Source organism: Oncorhynchus masou, chromosome 24, assembly GCF_036934945.1.
Source record: "Oncorhynchus masou masou isolate Uvic2021 chromosome 24, UVic_Omas_1.1, whole genome shotgun sequence".
Lineage (NCBI taxonomy): Eukaryota > Metazoa > Chordata > Actinopteri > Salmoniformes > Salmonidae > Oncorhynchus > Oncorhynchus masou.
This window is the reverse complement of record NC_088235.1, coordinates 108,663,073-108,683,088: the sequence shown is the minus strand read 5'-3', so window position 1 is coordinate 108,683,088 and position 20,016 is coordinate 108,663,073. Positions and strand designations below refer to the sequence as shown.

At 46.0% G+C, this 20,016-nt stretch overlaps 1 protein-coding gene across 1 annotated transcript; it reads right to left on the bottom strand.

Moving 5' to 3' along the window:
* Positions 1 to 3,442: 3,442 nt before the first annotated feature.
* On the bottom strand, positions 3,443 to 4,835 carry LOC135513236 (phospholipase A and acyltransferase 4-like). The gene is made up of 4 exons (XM_064936063.1): positions 4,733 to 4,835; positions 4,413 to 4,509; positions 3,742 to 4,019; positions 3,443 to 3,641 (listed from the first exon to the last, which is right to left on the bottom strand). The coding sequence occupies exons 1-4, from the start codon at positions 4,754 to 4,756 to the stop codon at positions 3,534 to 3,536; spliced, it is 507 nt and encodes a 168-aa protein (XP_064792135.1). The 5' UTR covers positions 4,757 to 4,835; the 3' UTR covers positions 3,443 to 3,533.
* Positions 4,836 to 20,016: the final 15,181 nt, after the last annotated feature.

Genomic DNA, 20,016 nt, shown 5'->3' with positions numbered 1-20,016 from the left:
GTCTGGAGCGATTTTCTAGGTTAGCTAGCCAGCTATTGTCGTTCTTTTAACGTAACGTTACGTAATCAACACTGCCAGCTAGCCAGCTAGCCCCCGAATAGCAGCACTGTAGAAACTATTACACTCGACGGAACGACTTGATTAGTGTAGTGTCAACAACGTAGCCACTGCCAGCTAGCCTACTCCAGCAGTACTGTATCATTTCAATCATTTTAGTCAATAAGATTCTTGCTACGTAAGCTTAACGTTCTGAACATTCGATAAGTGTAGTCCACTTGTCATTCCAATCTCCTTTGCATTAGCGTAGCCTCTTCTGTAGCCTGTCAACTATGTGTCTATCTATCCCTGTTCTCTCCTCTCTGCACAGACCATACAAACGCTCCACACCGCGTGGCCGCGGCCACCCTAATCTGGTGGTCCCAGCGCGCACGACCCACGTGGAGTTCCAGGTCTCCGGTAGCCTCTGGAACTGCCGATCTGCGGCCAACAAGGCAGAGTTCATCTCAGCCTATGCCTCCCTCCAGTCCCTCGACTTCTTGGCACTGACGGAAACATGGATCACCACAGACAACACTGCTACTCCTACTGCTCTCTCTTCGTCCGCCCACGTGTTCTCGCACACCCCGAGAGCTTCTGGTCAGCGGGGTGGTGGCACCGGGATCCTCATCTCTCCCAAGTGGTCATTCTCTCTTTCTCCCCTTACCCATCTGTCTATCGCCTCCTTTGAATTCCATGCTGTCACAGTTACCAGCCCTTTCAAGCTTAACATCCTTATCATTTCTCGCCCTCCAGGTTCCCTCGGAGAGTTCATCAATGAGCTTGATGCCTTGATAAGCTCCTTTCCTGAGGACGGCTCACCTCTCACAGTCCTGGGCGACTTTAACCTCCCCACGTCTACCTTTGACTCATTCCTCTCTGCCTCCTTCTTTCCACTCCTCTCCTCTTTTGACCTCACCCTCTCACCTTCCCCCCCTACTCACAAGGCAGGCAATACGCTCGACCTCATCTTTACTAGATGCTGTTCTTCCACTAACCTCATTGCAACTCCCCTCCAAGTCTCCGACCACTACCTTGTATCCTTTTCCCTCTCGCTCTCATCCAACGCTTCCCACACTGCCCCTACTCGGATGGTATCGCGCCGTCCCAACCTTCGCTCTCTCTCCCCGGCTACTCTCTCCTCTTCCATCCTATCATCTCTTCCCTCTGCTCATACCTTCTCCAACCTATCTCCTGATTCTGCCTCCTCAACCCTCCTCTCTTCCCTTTCTGCATCCTTTGACTCTCTATGTCCCCTATCCTCCAGGCCGGCTCGGTCCTCCCCTCCCGCTCCGTGGCTCGACGACTCATTGCGAGCTCACAGAACAGTGCTCCAGGCAGCCGAGCGGAAATGAGGAAAACTCGCCTCCCTGCGGACCTGGCATCCTTTCACTCCCTCCTCTCTACATTTTCCTCCTCTGTCTCTGCTGCTAAAGCCACTTTCTTCCACTCTAAATTCCAAGCATCTGCCTCTAACCCTAGGAAGCTCTTTGCCACCTTCTCCTCCCTTCTGAATCCTCCTCCCCCTCCCCCCCCTCCTCCCTCTCTGCAGATGACTTCGTCAACCATTTTGAAAAGAAGGTCGACGACATCCGATCCTCGTTTGCTAAGTCAAACGACACCGCTGGTTCTGCTCACACTGCCCTACCCTGTGCTCTGACCTCTTTCTCCCCTCTCTCTCCAGATGAAATCTCACTTTTTGTGACGGCCGGCCGCCCAACAACCTGCCCGCTTGACCCTATCCCCTCCTCTCTTCTCCAGACCATTTCCGGAGACCTTCTCCCTTACCTCACCTCGCTCATCAACTCATCCCTGACCGCTGGCTACGTCCCTTCCGTCTTCAAGAGAGCGAGAGTTGCACCCCTTCAGACCAGTATCCCTTCTTTCTTTTCTCTCCAAAACTCTTGAACGTGCCGTCCTTGGCCAGCTCTCCCGCTATCTCTCTCAGAATGACCTTCTTGATCCAAATCAGTCAGGTTTCAAGACTAGTCATTCAACTGAGACTGCTCTTCTCTGTATCACGGAGGCGCTCCGCACTGCTAAAGCTAACTCTCTCTCCTCTGCTCTTATCCTTCTAGACCTATCGGCTGCCTTCGACACTGTGAACCATCAGATCCTCCTCTCCACCCTCTCCGAGTTGGGCATCTCCGGCGCGGCCCACGCTTGGATTGCGTCCTACCTGACAGGTCGCTCCTACCAGGTGGCGTGGCGAGAATCTGTCTCCTCGCCACGCGCTCTCACCACTGGTGTCCCCCAGGGCTCTGTTCTAGGCCCTCTCCTATTCTCGCTATACACCAAGTCACTTGGCTCTGTCATAACCTCACATGGTCTCTCCTATCATTGCTATGCAGACGACACACAATTAATCTTCTCCTTTCCCCCTTCTGATGACCAGGTGGCGAATCGCATCTCTGCATGTCTGGCAGACATATCAGTGTGGATGACGGATCACCACCTCAAGCTTAACCTCGGCAAGACGGAGCTGCTCTTCCTCCCGGGGAAGGACTGCCCGTTCCATGATCTCGCCATCACGGTTGACAACTCCATTGTTTCCTCCTCCCAGAGCGCTAAGAACCTTGGCGTGATCCTGGACAACACCCTGTCGTTCTCAACTAACATCAAGGCGGTGGCCCGTTCCTGTAGGTTCATGCTCTACAACATCCGCAGAGTACGCCCCTGCCTCACACAGGAAGCGGCGCAGGTCCTAATCCAGGCACTTGTCATCTCCCGTCTGGATTACTGCAACTCGCTGTTGGCTGGGCTCCCTGCCTGTGCCATTAAACCCCTACAACTCATCCAGAACGCCGCAGCCCGTCTGGTGTTCAACCTTCCCAAGTTCTCTCACGTCACCCCGCTCCTCCGCTCTCTCCACTGGCTTCCAGTTGAAGCTCGCATCCGCTACAAGACCATGGTGCTTGCCTACGGAGCTGTGAGGGGAACGGCACCGCAGTACCTCCAGGCTCTGATCAGGCCCTACACCCAAACAACGGCACTGCGTTCATCCACCTCTGGCCTGCTCGCCTCCCTACCACTGAGGAAGTACAGTTCCCGCTCAGCCCAGTCAAAACTGTTCGCTGCTCTGGCCCCCCAATGGTGGAACAAACTCCCTCACGACGCCAGGACAGCGGAGTCAATCACCACCTTCCGGAGACACCTGAAACCCAACCTCTTCAAGGAATACCTAGGATAGGATAAAGCAATCCTTCTCACCCCCCCTTAAATGATTTAGATGCACTATTGTAAAGTGGCTGTTCCACTGATGTCAGAAGGTGAATTCACCAATTTGTAAGTCGCTCTGGATAAGAGCGTCTGCTAAATGACTTAAATGTAAATGTAAATGTATAAAGGGTGGTATATTAATTTCATATTCTGTTTGATTTGAATGAAAAATGACCACACAACCACATTGGTCTTTGAGATGGTCCTTTATTAACTAGACAATACACAACATTTTGCATTACTGACATTCTCCATGGACTCGTGAATGACCCAAGAAATTATTTACTAAATGTCCTTGCTGCAGCAGCTGTAAGAGCAGCAGCAGCAGTCAGTACACCAAGCAAACCTGCAGTACCAGTTAACATATTATTCAGGAAGTCATCTGCCTATAAGGAAAAATACAAAGAAAAAGATAATTAAAATGTAGTGCATCTCCTCAAGCACAGCACTAATTAGAATATTCTCTCATTATACTGTCATGGCTACCTGTTTGGACTTTGATTTGCCATAACGGAGGAAAGTAACAAAATGCTCGCAGTTGCGTCCAAGGAGGTCATATTTCATTGTGCTGCCTCTCATTTTGTCCACATCCCCCATAATGACATCAGTCCTCCTTGGTTTGTACTCGTCATCCAAGTAGTTGTTGATTTTGTAAGTATTCCCTGCTGCCACATCCTGTAATGTCTCTATTGTTATCGTGCCTTTGCAGGAAACACTGCCGCTGGATGAGCTAAAACTGCAGAAAGATACTCTTGAAGGCCCATCTACAAAACAGGAGGAAAGAAAAAGGTGTGTTTTGATGATGAGAAATAAAGAGACAGAGAGAACAGCAGATGCTGTAGCTGATTGAATACGTTCATAAAGTTCTGACTATCGACCATGTTCAGATATCAGTTTTACTGTGGTGTTAGGGGCATCAGGTAGTCTAGTGTTTAGAGCATTGGGCCAGTACTCTACTATTAGGGGCATCAGGTAGTCTAGTGGTTAGAGCATTGGGCCAGTACTCTACTGTTAGGGGCATCAGGTAGTCTAGTGGTTAGAGCATTGGGCCAGTACTCTGCTGTTAACGTTTGACTTCAGATGATGTTTACACCCTGCCCCAATTCTGGAATTGGAATATCAGCTACAACAAAAACATTTCCAGAAAAACATCATACCTGGAACTATCAACTGGATGACCTTTCCATTTCCAATGTACAGAGCCCAGTGTTTGTATTGACCTCTGTTGATCTCAATCATGTCACCAATCTCCATCTAAGAATAAGGGGGGTAAGAAGACATGTAATTATGTAACACCCCCCCCCCCCCCCACACACACACACAGTCCTGTTTTACTAACCTGTTTTCTTCAACACTAATCCTAACCCTAAATCTGGTCGCCACAAGTATAGTTAAACATGTTCACACACAAACTCCTTTTATGGTACTGTTGATTATTATAAATTAGTATTAGTCAAAGATCAGCAACAGTACTTACTGTGGTCGGACTCCTGGTTTGCATGTGAATGTCTCACTGTGGGTTGTGTCTCGTGAAGAAAAAGGATCGCTCTTTGATTACAAGATCCAAAACTAACATCCAGTTTTTCAACTTAACTCTTTGAGACCCGAGCGTTCTTGCAACTAGCTCTACCTCTGGTTTAGAATGTTTGTTTCTCAATCAAATGTTTTCTACATAATCAACACTTCATAAAGGAAACACCTCGTACAAATATGTTTAACCATTTATTAAAGAATGAATAAGGCAAGTCTTGGCTCTGCTCCTTCAGGGTAGATCACAGCAGAACACTTTGTTTAGATATGATCAAATATACCAGCTAAAGTCATCCTACCATTACAGACTGTATACTATAGACCAGCTAAAGTCATCCTACCATTACAGACTGTATACTATAGACCAGCTAAAGTCCTCCTACCATTACAGACTGTATACTATAGACCAGCTAAAGTCATCCTACCATTACAGACTGTATACTATAGACCAGCTAAAGTCATCCTACCATTTCAGACTGTATACTATAGACCAGATAAAGTCCTCCTACCATTACAAGACTGTATACTATTGTTGGAGGAAATTCTAGTTGAAATGATTAATTATGTATACATTTCTTTTAGAACCATTAACTTTTAATACTATTATGTTATGGTATGAAATGTGTGGGTTCTTGGTTAAACTAGGACCGAAAATGTAGGTAAAACAAATGAATTGTCTGTACCAGGCGGGAAAGGGAGAAGGAGGGCAGATGTCCTTTCAGACAGATTAGAATGTTTTATGTTCCATTTGTGGGGAATAAATTATATCTTTTAGACAGATTGGAATGTTTGTTTTATGAGGGGAGTAGAAGACGGTCTCCAGACCTGAAGACACTGCGCAATTGTGTGGATCGGAGAGAGTGTGAGAAACTGATGACATCATTTTATGTTCTCTCCTTAAAATGTAATGTTCTTTGTATTTTGGGTCAGTACTCACTTGAATTAAACGCTACTTCCTGACTTTTAAGACTGGTCTCGATCTATTTCATGTAAAATAATAAACTTACAACTTATTAAGAAATAGATAGAGTGTGAATTTGGTTTTGGCTACAAAACATATAGGAATTTAGAATTCCTCTAACAACTATAGACCAGCTAAAGTCATCCTACCATTACAAGACTGTATACTATAGACCAGCTAAAGTCATCCTACCATTACAAGACTGTACACTATAGACCAGCTAAAGTCATCCTACCATTACAAGACTGTATACTATAGACCAGCTAAAGTCATCCTACCATTACAAGACTGTATACTATAGACCAGCTAAAGTCATCCTACCATTACAAGACTGTATACATTAGACCAGCTAAAGTCATCCTACCATTACAAGACTGTATACTATAGACCAGCTAAAGTCATCCTTCCATTACAAGACTGTATACTATAGACCAGCTAATGGTATCCTACCATTACAGACTGTACACTATAGACCAGCTAAAGTCATCCTACCATTACAAGACTGTATACTATAGACCAGCTAATGGTATCCTACCATTACAGACTGTACACTATAGACCAGCTAAAGTCATCCTACCATTACAAGACTGTATACTATAGACCAGCTAATGGTATCCTACCATTACAGACTGTATACTATAGACCAGCTAAAGTCATCCTACCATTACAAGACTGTATACCATAGACCAGCTAATGTCATCCTAACATTACAGACTGTACACTATAGACCAGCTAAAGTCATCCTACCATTACAAGACTGTATACTATAGACCAGCTAAAGTCATCCTGCCATTACAAGACTGTATACTATAGACCAGCGAAAGTCATCCTACCATTACAGACTGTACACTATAGACCAGCTAAAGTCATCCTACCATTACAAGACTGTATACTATAGACCAGCTAAAGTCATCCTACCATTACAAGACTGTATACTCTGTTGTATGAACTTTGTAACGTACTGTATGTCTTATATTTCTCAAATGCCGCTCTGCAGGATTCCCTCTCAATATGAGCTGTTATCTTGGCACATGGGGATATTCTACTGGAGAACCTCCGGGTTCTCTCGCTGAAATCATCTGTTGGGCCTACATTAAAATATATCCTTATCTAGCAAGCAACCTTAAGCAATGACACAGCCAACCACCTGTAGCTATATGCAATGTACTTTATATCAAGTAGCCAGAAAAGACGACAACATGTAGGCTATTGACCGTGGCTGATGCCAAGCAACCTTAAGCAATGACACAGCCAACCACCTGTAGCTACAGTGGGGGAAAAAGTATTTAGTCAGCCTCCAATTGTGCAATTTCTCCCACTTAAAAAGATGAGAGGCCTGTAATTTTCATCATAGGGACACTTCAACTATGACGGACAAAATGAGAAAAAAAATCCAGAAAATCACATTGTAGGGTTTTTAATGAATTTATTTGCAATTATGGTGGAAAATAGGTATTTGGTCACCTACAAACAAGCAAGATTACTGGCTCTCACAGACCTGTAACTTCTTCTTTAACCTCTTGAAACTCTGGGGGCGCTATTTCATTTTTGGATGAAAAACGTTCCCGTTTTAAACAAGATATTTTGTCACAAAAAGATGCTCGACTATGCATATAATTGATAGCTTTGGAAAGAAAACACTCTGAATTTTCCAGAACTGCAAAGATATTGTCTGTGAGTGCCCCAGAACAGGAGCTACAGGCAAAACCAAGATGAAACGGCAACCAGGAAATGAGCAGGATTTTTGAGGCTCTGTTTTCCATTGTCTCCTTATATGGCTGTGAATGCGACAGAAATGAGCCTGCCCTATCTATTGTTTCCCCAAGGTGTCTGCAGCATTTGTTATGTACTTGAGTGAAGACCCAAAAGCGGTTTTAACCGAAAACAGAGTTCTTTAATGAAAAAACAGGAATGGCATAAATCCTCTTCCAACGTTGTCAATGGAACAAAAAGAACGTTAGTATAATGCAGGATGCACCTGCCAGGCAGACTCCGACAGGATAGGACAAGGTGGAAGCAAACGAGACGACAGCTTGCTTCTGGCATGAAAAACACAAACAAGAATCAGACACTGAAAGTAGCAGGAACAGAGAGAGAAATAGAGACCTAATCAGAGGGGGAAGAGAGAACAGGTGGGAAAGAGTGAAAGAGCTAGTTAGGGGAGATGTAGAACAGCTGAAGAATGAGAGACAGAGAAGGTAACCTAAAAAGACCAGCAGAGAGAGACAGAGTGAAGAGAAAGGACAGGAACAGACATAACAAGACATGACAGTACCCCCCACTCACCGAGCGCCTCCTGGCGCACTCGAGGAGGAAACCTGGCGGCAACGGAGGAAATCATCGATCAGCGAACGGTCCAGCACGTCCCGAGAGGGAACCCAACTCCTCTCCTCAGGACCGTACCCCTCCCAATCCACTAGGTACTGATGACCACGGCCCCGAGGGCGCATGTCCAAAATCTTACGAACCCTGTAGATGGGTGCGCCCTCGACAAGGATGGGGGGAGGGACGAGCGGGGCGCGAAGAACGGGCTTAACACAGGAGACATGGAAGACCGGGTGAACGCGACGAAGATAGCGGGAGAAGAAGTCGCACTGCGACAGGATTAATGACCTGGGAAATACGGAACGGACCAATGAACCGCGGGGCCAACTTGCTAGAAGCTGTCTTAAGGGGAAGGTTCTGAGTGGAGAGCCATACTCTCTGACCGCAACAATATCTAGGACTCTTGGTCCTACGCTTATTAGCGGCCCTCACAGTCTGCGCCCTATTACGACAAAGTGCCGACCTGACCCCCTTCCAGGTGCGCTCGCAATGCTGGACAAAAGCCTGAGCGGAGGGGACGCAGGAATCGGCGAGCTGAGATGAGAACAGCGGAGGCTGGTACCCAAGGCTACTCTGAAAAGGAGATAGACCGGTAGCAGACGAGGGAAGCGAGTTGTGGGCGTACTCTGCCCAGGGGAGCTGTTCTGACCAAGACGCAGGGTTACGAAAAGAAAGACTGCGTAAAATGCGACCAACAGTCTGATTGGCCCGTTCGGCTTGACCGTTAGACTGGGGATGAAAGCCGGACGAGAGACTGACGGAAGCCCCAATCAAACGGCAAAACTCCCTCCAAAATTGAGACGTGAACTGCGGGCCTCTGTCGGAAACGACGTCAGACGGAAGGCCATGAATTCGGAAAACATTCTCGATAATGATCTGAGCCGTCTCCTTAGCAGAAGGGAGCTTAGCGAGAGGAATGAAATGAGCCGCCTTAGAGAATCTATCGACAACCGTAAGAATAACTGTCTTCCCCGCTGATGAAGGCAGTCCGGTGATAAAATCTAAAGCGATGTGAGACCACGGTCGAGAGGGAATGGGAAGCGGTCTGAGACGGCCGGCAGGAGGAGAGTTCCCAGATTTAGTCTGCGCGCAGACCGAACAAGCGGCGACAAATCGACGCGTCACGTTCCCGAGTGGGCCACCAGAAACGCTGGCGAATGGAAGCGAAGCGTACCCCGAACGCCGGGGTGGCCGGCTAACTTGGCAGAGTGGGCCCACTGAAGAACGGCCGGACGAGTAGGAACGGGAACGAACAGAAGGTTCCTAGGACAAGCTCGCGGCGACGGAGTGTGAGCGAGTGCTTGCTTTACCTGCCTCTCAATTCCCCAGACAGTCAACCCGACAACACGCCCGTCAGGAGAATCCCCTCGGGGTCGGTGGAGACCTCAGAAGAACTGAAGAGACGAGATAAAGCATCAGGCTTGGTGTTTTTTGAGCCCGGACGATAAGAAATAACAAACTCGAAACGAGCGAAAAACAGAGCCCAACGAGCCTGACGCGCATTAAGTCGTTTGGCTGAACGGATGTACTCAAGGTTCCTATGGTCAGTCCAAACGACAAAAGGAACGGTCGCCCCCTCCAACCACTGTCGCCATTCGCCTAGGGCTAAGCGGATGGCGAGCAGTTCGCGATTACCAACATCATAGTTACGTTCTGACGGCGATAAGCGATGAGAGAAAAACGCGCAAGGATGGACCTTGCCGTCAGAGAGAGAGCGCTGAGAAAGAATGGCTCCCACGCCCACCTCTGACGCGTCAACCTCAACAACAAACTGTCTAGAGATGTCAGGTGTAACAAGAATAGGTGCGGATGTAAAACGATTCTTAAGAAGATCAAAAGCTCCCTGGGCGGAAACGGACCACTTAAAGCACGTCTTAACAGAAGTAAGGGCTGTGAGGGGAGCTGCCACCTGACCGAAATTACGGATGAAACGACGATAGAAATTAGCGAAGCCCAGAAAGCGCTGCAGCTCGACGCGTGACTTAGGAACGGGCCAATCAATGACAGCCTGGACCTTAGCGGGATCCATCTTAATGCCCTCAGCGGAAATAACGGAACCGAGAAAAGGGACAGAGGCGGCATGAAAAGTGCACTTCTCAGCCTTCACATAAAGACAGTTCTCCAAAAGGCGCTGGAGGACGCGTCGCACGTGCTGAACATGAATCGAGAGAGACGGTGAAAAAATCAGGATATCGTCCATGTAAACGAAAACAAAAATGTTCAGCATGTCTCTCAGGACGTCGTTAACTAGTGCCTGAAAGACAGCTGGAGCGTTAACGAGGCCGAAAGGAAGAACCCGGTATTCAAAGTGCCCTAACGGAGTGTTAAACGCCGTCTTCCACTCGTCCCCCTCCCTGATGCGCACGAGATGGTAGGCGTTACGAAGGTCCAATTTGGTGAAAAACCTGGCTCCCTGCAGGATCTCGAAGGCTGAAGACATAAGAGGAAGCGGATAACGATTCTTAACTGTTATGTCATTCAGCCCTCGATAATCCACGCATGGGCGCAGGGACCCGTCCTTCTTCTGAACAAAAAAACCCCGCTCCGGCGGGGAGAGGAGGAGGAGACTATGGTACCGGCGTCGAGCGAAACCGACAAATAATCCTCGAGAGCCTTACGTTCGGGAGCCGACAGAGAGTATAATCTACCCCGGGGGGAGTAGTTCCCGGAAGGAGATCAATACTACAGTCATACGACCGGTGTGGAGGGAGAGAAGTGGCCTTGGAACGACTGAACACCGTGCGCAGATCGTGATACTCCTCCGGCACCCCTGTCAAATCGCCAGGCTCCTCCTGTGAAGAAGGGACAGAGGAAACAGGAGGGATAGCAGACATTAAACAGGTCACATGACAAGAAACATTCCAGGATAGGATAGTATTACTAGACCAATTAATAGAAGGGTTATGGCGCACTAGCCAGGGATGACCCAAAACAACAGGTGTAAAAGGTGAACGAAAAATTAAAAAAGAAATGGTTTCGCTATGATTACCAGAGACAGTGAGGGTTAAAGGCAGCGTCTCACGCTGAATCTTGGGGAGAGAACTACCATCTAAAGCGAACAAGGCCGTGGGCTCCCCTAACTGTCTGAGAGGAATGTCATGTTCCCGAGCCCAGGTCTCGTCCATAAAACAGCCCTCCGCCCCAGAGTCTATCAAGGCACTGCAGGAAGCAGATGAACCGGGCCAGCGGAGATGGACCGGAAAGGTAGTGCGTGATCCAGAAGGAGAGGCCTGAGTAGTTGCGCTCACCAGTAGCCCTCCTCTTACTGATGAGCTCTGGCTTTTACTGGACATGAGGTGACAAAATGACCAGCGGAGCCGCAGTAGAGACAGAGGCGATTGGTGATTCTCCGTTCCTTCTCCTTGGCCGAGATGCGGATACCCCCAGCTGCATAGGCTCAGCATCCGAGCCGGCGGAGGAGGGTGGCAGTGATGCGGCAGGTGGCAGTGATGTGGAGAGGGGAGCAACGGAGAACGCGAACTCCTTTCCACGTGCTCGGCGACGAAGATCAAACCGTCGCTCTATGCAAATAGCGAGAGCTATTAAGGAGTCCAGACTGGAAGGAACCTCCCGGGAGAGGATCTCATCCTTAACCTCGACGAGGAGACCCTCCAGAAAACGAGCGAGCAAAGCCGGCTCGTTCCAGTCACTAGAGGCAGCGAGAGTGCGAAACTCAATAGAATAATCCGTTATGGATCGATTCCCCTGACATAGGGAAGACAGGGCCCTGGAAGCCTCCTCCCCAAAAACAGAACGGTCAAAAACCCGTATCATCTCCTCCTTAAAGTCCTGATACTGGTTAATACACTCAGCCCTCGCCTCCCAGATTGCCGTGCCCCACTCACGCGCCCGTCCGGTAAGGAGAGAAATGACGTAGGCGATGCGGGCTGCGCTCCTGGAGTAAGTGTTGGGCTGGAGAGAGAACACCACGTCACACTGAGTGAGGAATGAGCGGCACTCAGTGGGCTCCCCAGAGTAACACGGCGGGTTGTTGATCCTGGGCTCCGGAGACTCGGAAACCCTGGAAGTGGGCGGTGGATCGAGGTGGAGTTGGTGAACCCGTCTTGTGAGGTCGGAGACTTGGACGGCCAGGGTCTCAACGGCATGCCGAGCAGCAGACAATTCCTCCTCGTGTCTGCCTAGCATCGCTCCCTGGATCTCGACGGCGGAGTGAAAAGGGTCCGGAGCCGCTGGGTCCATTCTTGGTCTGATTCTTCTGTTATGTACTTGAGTGAAGACCCAAAAGCGGTTTTAACCGAAAACAGAGTTCTTTAATGAAAAAACAGGAATGGCATAAATCCTCTTCCAACGTTGTCAATGGAACAAAAATAACGTTAGTATAATGCAGGATGCACCTGCCAGGCAGACTCCGACAGGATAGGACAAGGTGGAAGCAAACGAGACGACAGCTTGCTTCTGGCATGAAAAACACAAACAAGAATCAGACACTGAAAGTAGCAGGAACAGAGAGAGAAATAGAGACCTAATCAGAGGGGGAAGAGAGAACAGGTGGGAAAGAGTGAAAGAGCTAGTTAGGGGAGATGTAGAACAGCTGAAGAATGAGAGACAGAGAAGGTAACCTAAAAAGACCAGCAGAGAGAGACAGAGTGAAGAGAAAGGACAGGAACAGACATAACAAGACATGACAGCATTGTGACGTATTTGTAGGCATATCATTGGAAGATTGACCATAAGAGACTACATTTTCCAGGTGTCCGCCCGGTGTCCTCCGTCGAAATTGGTGCGTTATTTTCAGCTGCTGGTATTTTTCCATGGGATTCTGAGACTAAAGCAGGCTTCCACGAACGGCATATCAATGAAGAGATATGTGAAAAAACACCTTGAGGATTGATTCTAAACAACGTTTGCCATGTTTCGGTCGATATTATGGAGTTAATTCGGAAAAAGTTAGACGTTTTGGTGACTGAATTTTCGGTTCGTTTCGGTAGCCAAATGTGATGTACAAAACGGAGCGATTTCTCCTACACAAAGATTCTTTCAGGAAAAACTGAACATTTGCTATGTAACTGAGAGTCTCCTCATTGAAAACATCCAAAGTTCTTCAAAGGTAAATGATTTTATTTATTTGGTTATCTGGTTTTTGTGAAAATGTTGCGTGCTAAATGCTACGCAAAATGCTAAGCTAGCTTACAATACTCTTACACAAATGCTTGATTTGCTATGGTTCAAAAGCATATTTTGAAAATCTGAGATGACAGTGTTGTTAAGAAAAGGCTAAGCTTGAGAGCAGGCATATTATTTTCATTTAATTTGCGATTTTCAGAAATTGTTAACGTTGCGTTATGCTAATGAGCCTGAGGCTGTATTCACGATCCCGGATCCGGGATGGGTATTATCAAGAGGTTTAAGAGGCTCCTCTGTCCTCTACTCGTTACCTGTATTAATGGCACCTGTTTGAACTTGTTATCAGTATAAAAGACACCTGTCCACAACCTCAAACAGTCACACTCCAAACTCCACTATGGCCAAGACCAACGAGCTGTCAAAGGACACCAGAAACAAAATTGTAGACCCGCACCAGGCTAGGAAGACTGAATCTGCAATAGGTAAACAGCTTAGTTTGAATAAATCAGCAGTGGGAGCAATTATTAGGAAATGGAAGACATACAAGACCACTGATTATCTCCCTCAATCTGGTGCTCCACGCAAGATCTCACCCCGTGGGGTCAAAATGATCACAAGAACAGTGAGCAAAAATCCCAGAACCACACCTGGGGACCTAGTGAATGACATGCAGAGAGCTGGGACCAAAGTAACAAAGCCTACCATCAGTAACACACTACGCCGCCAGGGACTCAAATCCTGCAGTGCCAGACATGTACCCCTGCGTAAGCCAGTACATGTCCAGGCCCATCTGAAGTTTGCTAGAGAGCATTTGGATGATCCAGAAGAAGATTGGGAGAATGTCATATGGTCAGATGAAACCAAAATATAACTTTTTGGTAAAAACTCAACTCGTTGTGTTTGGAGGACAAAGAATGCTGAGTTGCATCCAAAGAACATCATACCTACTGTGAAGCATGGGGGTGGAAACATCATGCTTTGGAGATGTTTTTCTGCAAAGGGCCTAGGACGACCGATCCGTGTAAAGGAAAGAATGAATGGGGTCATGTATTGTGAGATTTTGAGTGAAAACCTCCTTCCATCAGCAAGGGCATTGAAGATGAAACGTGGCTGGGTCTTTCAGCATGACAATGATCCCAAACACACCGCCCGGGCAACGAAGGATTGGCTGCTTCGTAAGAAGCATTTCAAGGTCCTGGAGTGGCCTTGCCAGTCTCCAGATCTCAACCCCATAGAAAATCTTTGGAGGGAGTTGAAAGTCCGTTTTGCCCAGCAACAGCCCAAAACATCACTCCTCTAGAGGAGATCTGCATGGAGGAATGGGCCAAAATACAAACTAACTTTCGCTAGCTAGCTACCAGTACGCTTTAACTTGCATTGAAAATGACTTCCTGACAAAATTTGAAACATATAATATCTGAAAATGTAGATAGACTCTTTCCCGTATGTATACATGGATGAAAGCTTCACAGCAGACTGTAACCCTTTAACCTGTAACTCCGTTTTGTTTGTAGCTACATCTTGTTTGGCCCGAGTTGTGTCAAGTCACTCCGGTTCACACTGACAGTGCGCTAGCGAGTAGACCATCACAACTTTTTTCCCACTGAATTTTGTTGATAGCACCTGCTAAATTCAGGATAGCAATGTTGTTGAGAGCAACACTTTTGCAGTTATTCAAGGCTAAATGTTATATCTTTCAAAAAAAGCTGAAGTAGCAGAGATTATCTACACATATTGAGCAGCTCACGTTAGAGACAGAAGCATGTTACATGGCAGACCAATCCGAACTCATCGTCCAGCCCATCCATTATCTCAGCCAATCAAGTTCCTTTCTTTTTCCGTGGCTAAACCAACTTGGCTCATAATTTAACAATTTTATTCGTATTTACAGATTGGATACAAGTTTGCTATGAAGGCACATGAAAGTTCACATGTTCCAGAAGGCATTTCTGCCTAATAACTATTTTGACCAACAACAACAAAAACAGACGTTGAAATGCCTCTGCTGTGAAGTAGTGATACCCGACGTACACCAAGCTTCCTGAAAAGGGTCACAATTGCTACATTTTTTTTTAATCCATTGATTGGGAAATTCAGGAACGAAAAAAATAAGTGTTACTGGTTTTCATTAACTAGTTGATTTATTGGTTGGGATGACGTAAAGGTAATGGTGGACTGAACGAAGTTATGTGGAGCACCTCAAGATAAAACGTAATATTCAATATTGGCAAGTTAGACTAAAATATTAGCACTACATAATCTGGTGGGTGATAACCTTCAATCTGGATAATAACACAAAACAAATCTTAAGACTAGAGACATTTATCGACAAATATTACGAAAACAATCAACACCAAAACATGACGGAGAGTAAGACAGGGGAAACGTGACTCTTCTACAGACACAGACGATTTAATAATCTCACCACCGGGAATTTTAAAGGTCGAAACTGATCTGTTAAAATCAATAAATAACAAACGGGGTATACTTGAGTTAGTTAGTAAGGATATAAAAGAGTTGAAGGCAAGTCTCGAGATGAGTGATGAAAAGCTGCGACATTGGAAAAGGAAACACACAAGCTGAAAGAGACAGTCAATAAGATTGAAACCAAAATTACCGAAATTAAAAAGGAGAACGCCGTTCTGAGGGAAGCCTTACTGGACATACAAACTAGATCAATGGGAGAATCTGGAATTTACAGGTATCCAGGAGAAAGAAGGGGAAGTTCCTGAATCTGTAGTTAGAGAGTTCCTCCTTACAGAGTTTCAGATCCCACGCGAAGTTATCGACAAAATCCAACTTGAACGTGTACACCGCTTCGGACAGAGGGCAGAGGTATAACCGCCCAATCGCTGCCAAATTTGCTTCATTTCAAGATAAAATGATGGTTAAAAGCCTGGGTAAAAGACTTGCTGGGACCAAAATTGGCATGAATGATCAGTTTCCGAAGGAAATTGCAGAACGGCGCAAAGTTCTGTATCCAATTTTCAAAGAAAATAGATTAAAAGCGAAACGAGTAGCTCCCGTCGTTGATATATATTGATAACCAGTTGTTCAGAGACACAAAGACTACTCCATGGCTATTTGAAAAATGGCAAAATTCTCATAGATGAGGAAAATAAACACAATTCTAGCCCGGTTATGGATTGTAAACAATACAAAAAAAATGGCTTTTCTATATATCTTCACATATAACTAATTGAACGCACAAGCACTAATTCAACATAGTGAAGATAAAAACTAAGTAAACAGAAAGCACAGTATGTGTGGTGTGTTTTTATTTTTATTTGTTATGTTTGTAAGTTGAGTGAGTGAGTAATGAAATGGTTGCATATCCCAGAGCCAATGTATTGCTGTGGGCCAGGGTATGAGAGGGCTTTCAATGCTGTTCAGATGATGGATATACTTTTATAACTAATTATACGTCTTATTTATTTATTGTCCTATCATGGTGGAACAGTTTTAAAATAGATGATACATTTCATTTGTTATTGTCTTATCATGGGGAACTACATTTTTAAAATAAATGATATCTAATGATTTATTTATGATCCTATTTTAATGGTAAGGTCCATGACCCTAAACCCGAGACACCCACCTGAATGACCCAGAGACTCAGGAGAAGTCCCTAACTGTTTTATGTGCATGCTGTAAGCGGTCTGTATGCAGCCAAATGATGGTCAGAGACCAAGAGCAGCACTGCCCCCTCAAGATTCTGAGGCTGCTTGGCTGGGTTGGTCCTGCAAAGCCAAAGCCCCCTAAAGGGAGAGCATAATATACAAGGAAATTCTCAAAGGTGCTAATGAGAACCTTGATGACCTTGTACCTAGCCGGTGGGGATTCCGGTGGGGTGCCCCCACCCAGGCAGTGGTAGTGCTGGCAACACTAGCTGCAGTAACCCATGGGGAGGGGTTCCACTCGGACATTCAGAGAGGGGTATATTATTGTGACCCTAGTGGCACAGAATCAAAGTTGGACTGCATGGAGATGCTTGGGAATATGGTCAATACGGGTGATCGTATTGTAGGGGTTTCAGGGTAGAGGTGTACATTTGACCTCCATCATCTAGGATGTGACAATGGTTCATAAAATCTCTTAACTTTTGCCTAATTTTTTTGTGCAGTCTTGCAGGCCTTCTCATACAGCTGCAACTACGAGTACATTTGTAATTCAAGACCTCTCTTGAGTTGGGCTCTGGGGTGTTGCAATTGTCGAGTAAGTGAGCGTATGGTTGTCTAGGGGTATGGCTTGAGTGTGTGTGGGTGTATGTGTGTATCCCACAACTGTTGCGAAGAAGTAAAAGATGTTAGGGACAATAGAGGATGATCCACAGCTATATATAATACAAATCGAGGTGAGGGCGATGGAAATGCATTTGGCAGTTAATCTACTTCAATTTGGTAAATGGCACTGTGCGCTCTTTCCAAAGGATGGATCCCAGTCGGTTATGGGTTATGGGATACAGGGGGTCGAGGGTGGTCTGCCGTGCATTGGATGACAAACCAACTCGGGATGAGGAGGGCTTTTAGCGGGTGGAATAGTAGGGACCAATTGGAGGTTTACTTAGGAGAAAGGCAAATATCATGGTACAGATATATAGATACTCCATCATCATGTTACTTTTTAATGGTACGTTTACAAACATATATTTTGATAAATAGAATTGAAAGTTGTGTCTCATTATGGTAAGTGGTGAAATAAGTATAGCCAGTTACAATTGTAATGGCCTAGCAGATAATAAGAAAAGACAATCAGTATTTACCTGGCTAATAGAGAAGGAATATAATATTTATTGTTTACAGGAAACCCATTCAATAGTTTTAGATGAAGTTTTGTGGAAAAGAACTGAGGGGGCGAAATATACTTCTCCCAGGGGCAAAGAAATTCAAAAGGGGTGATGGTTTTAATTAACAATAATTTTGATCCAAATGTGCAAATTGTCCAAACAGATCCTCAAGGTAGATGGATGATTTTAAATATGTTATTGGACAATAAACATATATGGCTTATTAACCTATACGGTCTGAATAATGATGATCCAAGCATCTGTGAAAGTATATATAAGAATATAATCAACTCTACAAGCAACACTAGACTCTATTATTTTGGTGGGAGATTTTAATACGGCCTTAAATACCTCTATGGACCGGAAAGGAAATCACACTACAAATTATCACCCGCAGGCATTTAAGGAAATCATGAATGTCATGGATATATTGGAATTAGTGGATATATGGAGGTTAAATACCCTGACCTAGTGAGATAGACATGGCGGAGGCTTCATCAAGCTAGTCGCCTTGACTACTTTCTTATGTCATTCTCTCTGGCACCAAAAGTTTAAAAAGTGTTGATAGGGGACAGAATGCGGTCGGATCATCACATAATTTACATATATATTACTCTTACAGAATTCCCACGTGGGCGGGGATATTGGAAATTTAATCAAAGCCTACTATATGATAAACTGTTTAGAACTAGGACAGAATAATTTACAACTGACTTTTTCAGACATAACATAGATACAGCAGATCCCCTTACTGTATGGGACACTTTTAAATGTGTCTTAAGAGGCAATGCTATTCAGTACTCATCTATAAAACAAAAGCAATTTAGATCAAGAGTCCATATTAACAAAGGAAATTGAAGGACTAACAGTACAGTTAGATAGCAATAAAAACAGTACTATAGATGTCAGGACCCAGTTACGAACCTGGGTCTCCGGAGTGAGAAACAGTCATTTAACCAACTGAGCCACGAATAGTCAGCAGAACCCAGAAGATGAGGCAGACACAGCAGTACTTAAGACGGTGTATTTAATAAAGTAAAAAGGAGAAGTCCTTCAATACAAACAATGGCAAATCCAAAAGGTGGTAGGAATAGCACAAAAAAGCCTCAAGAGATACTCAAAAACAAAAACAGAATTCCACAAGAGCATCCACCGGAATCGACAAGAATACACAGAACACTAGGGCTGGGTGCTAACATACAAACACAGAGCACAGAACTGAGGGAAACTAAGGGTTTAAATACAATCAGGGGAAACGAGGCACAGGTGCAAATAATAATGGGGAACAAGGGAAAAAACATAAGGTCAAAAAGCACAATGGGGGCATCTAGTGACCAAAACCCGGAACAACCCTGGCCAAATCCTGACAGAATCCCCCTAGGAACGGCTCCTGACGTTCCTACCAGCTCTCTCAGGGTGGAGGGCCCTGAACTGACGAATGAGGTCAGGGTCCAGGATGTCTTTGGCAGGAACCCAGGAGCGCTCCTCGGGACCGTAGCCTTCCCAGTCCACCAGATACTGCCAGGACCGCTGCACCCGGCGGGAATCCAGTATCCGATGGACGGTATAAGCCGGCTGGCCTCCAATGACACGAGGCGGAGGGGGAGGTCTGTCTGCCGGGACAAGGGGAGAAAAAACAACAGGTTTTAACAATGAAATGTGAAATGTGGGATTAATCTTAAGGGATCTGGGTAAGTGTAGGCGATAAGAAACTGGGTTAACTCTCCTGGCAACCTTGAAGGGACCGATGTATTTTTGGGACAGCTTGCGAGACTCCACCCGTAGAGGTAAGTCTCTTGTGGAGAGCCAGACTCTCTGGCCGGGGCGCAGGGTAGGCCCGGGACGGTGACGTCTGTTGGCTTGTTGTTGGTACCTCTGTGAGGAACACATAAGATTAAGACGGGTCTTCCTCCACATAAGCCGACAGCGTCTGACGAACTTCAAGGCTGAAGGCACTCTGACTTCTGCCTCCTGGTCCGGGAACAATGGAGGAGCATAGCCAAACTGACACTCGTGCGGGGACATACCAGTGGAGGAGGAGCGCAAGGTGTTGTGCGCGTATTCGGCCCAAACA

Coding starts and splice junctions, on each gene's coding strand:
- LOC135513236 (XM_064936063.1), bottom strand. CDS start 4,756: ATGCAAACCAGGAGTCCGACCACA. Junction 4,510..4,732: donor AAACCAGGAGTCCGACCACA/GTAAGTACTGTT, acceptor CCTTATTCTTAG/ATGGAGATTGGTGACATGAT. Junction 4,020..4,412: donor CATCCAGTTGATAGTTCCAG/GTATGATGTTTT, acceptor CCTGTTTTGTAG/ATGGGCCTTCAAGAGTATCT.